The 6,092-nt window shown below is 40.0% G+C and overlaps 1 protein-coding gene and 1 pseudogene across 1 annotated transcript; both read left to right on the top strand.

Moving 5' to 3' along the window:
- Positions 1 to 4,164: 4,164 nt before the first annotated feature.
- Positions 4,165 to 6,092, top strand: part of LOC102763833 — a 6,341-nt pseudogene continuing 4,413 nt past the window's right edge.
- On the top strand, positions 4,800 to 5,363 carry LOC107184424 (tubulin alpha chain-like). The gene is given in 1 exon segment (XM_015569423.1): positions 4,800 to 5,363. A coding segment is annotated over 1 exon segment (453 nt). The 5' UTR covers positions 4,800 to 4,868; the 3' UTR covers positions 5,322 to 5,363.

Here is a 6,092-nt window from a genome sequence, read left to right as displayed (position 1 = left end):
TGCAAGAAATTTGGAGAGAAAAACTAGCAATCATTAAACAGAGTTCTGTGAAGGCAGTTTTGGCAGCAATACTAAGGCACTTCAGTAAGATTCTACTAAGGTCCCAGACCCCAAGAAGTGCAATAAAATAAAAGTGTAATAGTCAAGGTAGAAAGTAACAACTGGTTTTTAATAAAAGCAAAAGCAAGGCAACTGGAGATATGATGCCTTGCAACTTCATGAGTGGTCGCTCTGCAAAAAAAGAATATTTGGAGGGAGAGATAAATGGCTGTGGCATTTCAGTTGTGAAGGAATATTTAGCTCCAAATGTCTTCCACAATGACAGGACATAATATATGAAATTCAATGAAAGGCAATTTGGGAGGAATATATGAAATTCAATGGAAGGCAATCTGGTGTTCCTTCCTTAAAGTGGTTTTTTATTTGGGGTGGCATGGCTGGAAGGTATGGGGAACAGGAATTTTAGTAGTAGAGAGCATCTTTTGTGGACATATTTTGAATGGCTTAGAACACTAATATCAGGTAACTATGCAGAATATTTCACTACCATTTACAAAATACAGTTGCAACCCTGCCACTTTTCTAACATCTGACCCACACAGTTATTAGAACTTTTATCAGTCTATCTCAGCATCCCAAGGTTATCTTCACGGTAACATTCGTCTTTAAAGGCACACAATTCTTGGTGGTATCTGTCCCTTTTCTTTCTTTATCCTTCCACTCCTCTCTCAACATGCATATTCACTATATATCAGCTTCTCTTTTTTAATTTTTTTATTGATTTTTTTACAGAGAGTTAGAAACATCTATGAGAGAGAAACATCGATCAGCTGCTTCCTGCACAGCTCCTACTGGGAATGTGCCCACAACCAAGGTACATGCCCTTGTCCGGAATCGAACCTGGGACCTTTCAGTACACAGGCCAACACTCTATCCACTGAGCCAAACCAGTTAGGGGCTATGTCAGCTTTTCTTCCCAGAAGATCAACTAAAAGCTTAGTGGGACAAATTTATGCAGCACTATCCACATTTATAGATGTACCCATAAAATATTCTAGCAATCACAAAATAAATGCATAAGACACTCTTTGGAAAATGATAATTCTTATAAAACTTGCTAAAACCCTAAGTTCATGTGTGTATAGTTCTCAGGCTCCTCTGGTGTTCAGAGGCAGATCCTCATTTCCAAGGGAAATGATGCATTTCATTGATATCTCCTGGATTGCCTATGTCTTTCTGTGAGTCTGTCTTTGATTTCATGCCAGAGAGCTGAAAAACTGCCACTTTTCCCCTGAATTCCTGCCCCCATGCCTAATCTGTTTTTCTCTTTAATACATTTTATTCTCCCTTCTAGAGAAAAATGAGATATTTAAATACTCTCCTTATTAAAGAGCACACCAACTTTTTGGAATCCTATATAATAAAAGGCTAACATGCAAATCGACTAAACAGTGGAACAACCGGTCAATATGATGTCCACTGACCACCAGGGGGCAGATGCTCAAAGCAGGAGCTTCCCCCTGGTGGCTAGTGCACTCCCACTGGGGAAGCGCCTCTCAGTCAAAAGCCAGGCTCGGAGTGCAGCGGTGGTGGCGGGAGCCTCTCGCCTCCATGGCAGCACTAAGGATATTCAACTGCTGGCTTAGGCCTGCTCCCTGCAGGGAGCCGACCCAAGCCATCAGTCAGACATCCTCTGAGGGCTCCCAGACTGCAAGAGAACCTCAGGCCAGGCTGAGGGAACACCCCCACCCTGGAGTGCACAAATTTCGTGCACCAGGCCTCTAGTTTATATATAAACTCATACCCTATTAAATGCCTGCTGGTAACTTGTAATGGGTTAGTAGACTTGTTAGAACTCTCCTCAATATTCCACCCCTTTCACCTACCCTCATGTTGTCAAGGTAGTTAAGAAGACACACTTAGGTATTCTGACTCTTTGGGTTGGATTCCCAGCTGTATTTCTCACCAGCTGGGTGGCCTGTCCAAGTGACTTAACCTCTTTATACCTCAGTTCTCTCATTTATTCAGTTAACAGCAATAGCCTTTTGGCCCTCAAATGAAAACCATGAGGTCCTCTATTTGTTCAACCTGAACTTCCGCACACTATGATAAAAAGAGTTGATAGGTGTTCCCAAAGAAAAATATAGACTGAAACACAATTACTGTGGCAGAGAGTGGAAGTACCTGAGCCTAATGAATATAAGGAAGGTGGGCTCTGAGGCCCTAGATATGAAGAGTGCAATGCCTAGCTGGAGGATCCTCTATTATGGGGATCTCAAAGGCACTGGAGAGAGGAAGGCATTGGAGTAGAGGAGACCAGAGAGCAAGCAGAGAAAGAGTCCAAGTGTGGGCTCTTAAGTCAACAGGCTGCCCAGGAAGTGGAAATCAGGTGCTATTGCAATAGGCAGACAAACAGGAAGCTTAGGTTACCTTCGGAGAAGCTCAAGAGGCACTGGCCAGAGCTGAGCTGGCAAAATGGGATAGGTGAGAAGTTACTTAACTAACTGAGACAAGCCAAACAAGCATGATGGCTCATCCCAGCTGATTAAACATGAAGTCCCAGGACATTGGACAAGAAAGTTGGTGATGAGAGAGGGAGAACAGTCTTTCCTGAAATAAGGGGACCAATCTACAGGGCCCTAGCATTTTCACTGAGTATTCATCTTAGATATTCCTCACTTGGGTTACTTTGGGAATTTTAGAGAATTCTTATTTTTTTATATCCTTGGAAGAAATATCAAACAGATTGGATTTTAGTGGTGATTTTGTAAAAAAAAAAATCTTTAAATTATGAAGAAATATAAAATCAGTTACATAATATTATGATTTCATATTAAATTCTGGGTGTTTTTATTCACAGATTTAGTAACTTTGTTGTTTTATAAATATTAATTGCCTGCATCTACTATACATATTACTAACTTCTCAAGTTTTTAAATCATGAAATAATGGACATCAATAGTTGCAGAGCTTTTTACTCCATGATATGAGCATGTAGACATTAACTCTTTTCAGAGTATGTGTCCTGTATAACAAAGCATATGCTTGTTTCCACCTAAGTATTACTGTAAAATAGAAAACTACGGAAGTCAACTAATTCTGACATTGAAAATTCAAAAATATCTCTAAAATAATTCTTAAAACTTTTGACATAAGGGTCAAGAGAATCACCCATATGGTGTAATATTTATACTTCTGTAAAATACAACTCAAATACAAAACATCACTTTTTTCAACAACAAAGAGCTTATGTGTTTATTGTACTGAAGCAAAATAGATGGTGTGACATATTTCTATAGTTACCACATAATAAAAATTTCAACTAATCATGAAGATGTAAGTCCAAACTGTATAACACAGCCATTGTAAGTAATTCATAGATTTCAGTTAAATATTGATGGCAGTGTTTATGTAAAATACAAATTAATTGATAAAATTCGCTTTTATAAAATCAATAATCAAAACAGTCACATGTGCAGGATAAACACAACCAAATACACTCAGAAAAATACTACTTCTCTCTGTTTTCTCATACAATATGCGTACTCTGTGTGATAAACTAAAACAGACTTTTAAAAATTATACAACAATGCAGTCTGTATTAACTAGTGTTGATAAAATATTAAATTTGGAGTTTTATGGTTTTAATAAATGGAAAAAGAAAGTTGATTTTAAGAACCTTGTTGAAATTAACATGACTTCTCAATAGAATTTTTTTATTAATCAGCATTTCTTCAAACTCATACGAGTTTAACTAAGTTTATGGGAACGCCTATTCACAAATTTTTCTTACTCGTGTGATGTAAAAGAGCAAGTTATATTGCTTATAAGTTAAGCCATATTCAAACTGAGCTTAGATATTTAAAAAAATTAACAGATGAATGTACAAATATAAAAGCTGTCACAGTTTAATGTGCCCTACTGTTTTATTAAAGGGGCTTTGATTGATTTATCTGTAAATATTAACTTAATGGGAGGTTCTCTTACATTGACCGCCTGAGAGTCGCGCTGTAAAAAACAACAACCTCTCCTCTTCCTCTTTGCCATCTACTTGGTAGCCTCAAAGCAGCAACCATATGTGAGAGCATCTCCATCCATGTGAGCCACGCTGGTATCCAGATCGACAATGCCTGCTGGGAGCTCTACTGTCTGGAACACAGCATCCAGCCCGATGGCCAGATGCCAAGTGACATGACCATTGGTGGGGAGATGACTCCTTCAACACCTTCTTCAGTGAGACAGGCGCTGGCAAGCATGTGCCCAGAGCATTGTTTGTAGACCTGGAGCCCACAGTCATTGATGAAGTTCGCACTGGTACCTACCGCCAGCTTTCCACCCTGAGCTGCTGATTACAGGCAAGGAAGATGCTACCAATAACTATGCCCGTGGACACTACACCACTGGCAAGGAGATCATTGACCTCATCCTGCATTGAATTCGGAAACTGGCTGACCAGTGCACAGCCCTTCAGGGCTTCTTGGTTTTCCACAGCTTTGGTGGGGGAACTGGTTTTGGGTTTACCTCTCTGCTGATGGAACGTTTCTCTGTCGATTATGGCAAGAAGTCCAAGCTGGAGTTCTCCATTTATCCAGCCCCCCAGGTCTCCACAGTTGTAGTTGAGCCCTACAACTCCATCCTCACCACCCACACCACCCTGGAACACTCATTGTGCCTTCATGGTTGACAACAAGGCCATCCATGACATCTGTCGTAGAAACCTCACTGAGTTCCAGACCAACCTGGTGCCCTATCCCCGCATCCACTTCCCTCTGGCCACATATGCCCCTGTCATCTCTGCTGAGAAAGCCTACCATGAACAGCTTTCTGTAGCAGAAATCACCAATGAGTGCTTTGAGCCAGGCAACTAGATGGTGAAATGTGACCCTTGCCATGGTAAATACATGGCTTGTTGTCTGTTGTACCATGGTGACGTGGTCCCCAAAGATGTCAATGCTGCCATTGCCACCATCAAGACCAGGTGTACTATCCAGTTTGTGGACTGGTGCCCCACTGGCTTCAAAGTTGGCATTAATTACCAGCCTCCCACTGTGGTACCTGGTGGAGACATGACCAAAGTACAGCAATCTGTGTGCATGCTGAGCAACACCATAGCTATTGCTGAGGCCTGGGCTCACCTGGACCACAGGTTTGACTTGATGATTGCCAAGTGTGCCTTTGTCCACTGGTAAGTAGGTGAGGGCATGGAGGAAAGAGAGTTTTATGAGGCCAGTGAGGACATGACTGCCCTTGAGAAGGATTATGAGGAAGTTGGTGTGGATTCTGTTGAAGGAGAGGGTGAGGAAGAAGGAGAGGAATACTAAATTTAAAATGTCACAACAGTGATGCTTTTACAGGGAAACTTATTGTGGTTTTTTTTTAAAAAAAATTTGTTTTATTGCTTAAAGTATTACAAAGAGTATTATATATGTCTCCCCCCCCACCCCGCCCGGCATTCAATAAATTAGCTTTTTAGAGTAGCTGGTATTAAGGTGTAATTCAGTTGAAGGTAATGATCTGGCAAAAATGAAAGCATCAGTTAGGCTACAGAAAATCACTGGCAGTAAAAATTTTGTTTCTTTCCGCCACTCTGTGTTATCCAGATAATTAAAATGAAACATTTAAACATTTAAAATTGTAATTTAAAGTTACCTGGTGTCAGGAAAGGCTAAAAAAATTGGGAGGACTCATCTGTATTTGAAGGACACTAAAGACATGACAATTAAGTGCAATGCCTGGCTCTTGCTTGAATTGTGGATCAATTGTGGAAAAGGATGTTTGTTACTAGGACAATTGGGGAGATATGAAGCTAGATAATATATTAGATGATAATGTTATTAAGGTTTAGCATGCTCATTTCTTGAGCATGTTAAATCTGTTGTGGTTATTTATATAAGAGAATGTCCTAGATCTGGAAATAGATGCAGAAATATTAGGAGTTTTAAATGGTTTAGAAAAGTTATATGTACACACATTTGCTTTATCTCATATATACACAGTTGATGAATACAGGTGAAGTTATGTGAGTGTTCACTGTATTTTAATTTTTCCTACTCTTGACAAAATTAAAAATTGAGAAGATGGGGGGGGAGTTG

Source organism: Myotis davidii, unplaced genomic scaffold (genome assembly GCF_000327345.1).
Source record: "Myotis davidii unplaced genomic scaffold, ASM32734v1 scaffold104, whole genome shotgun sequence".
NCBI classification, from domain to species: domain Eukaryota; kingdom Metazoa; phylum Chordata; class Mammalia; order Chiroptera; family Vespertilionidae; genus Myotis; species Myotis davidii.
This window is presented reverse-complemented; position numbering and strand designations above follow the sequence as displayed.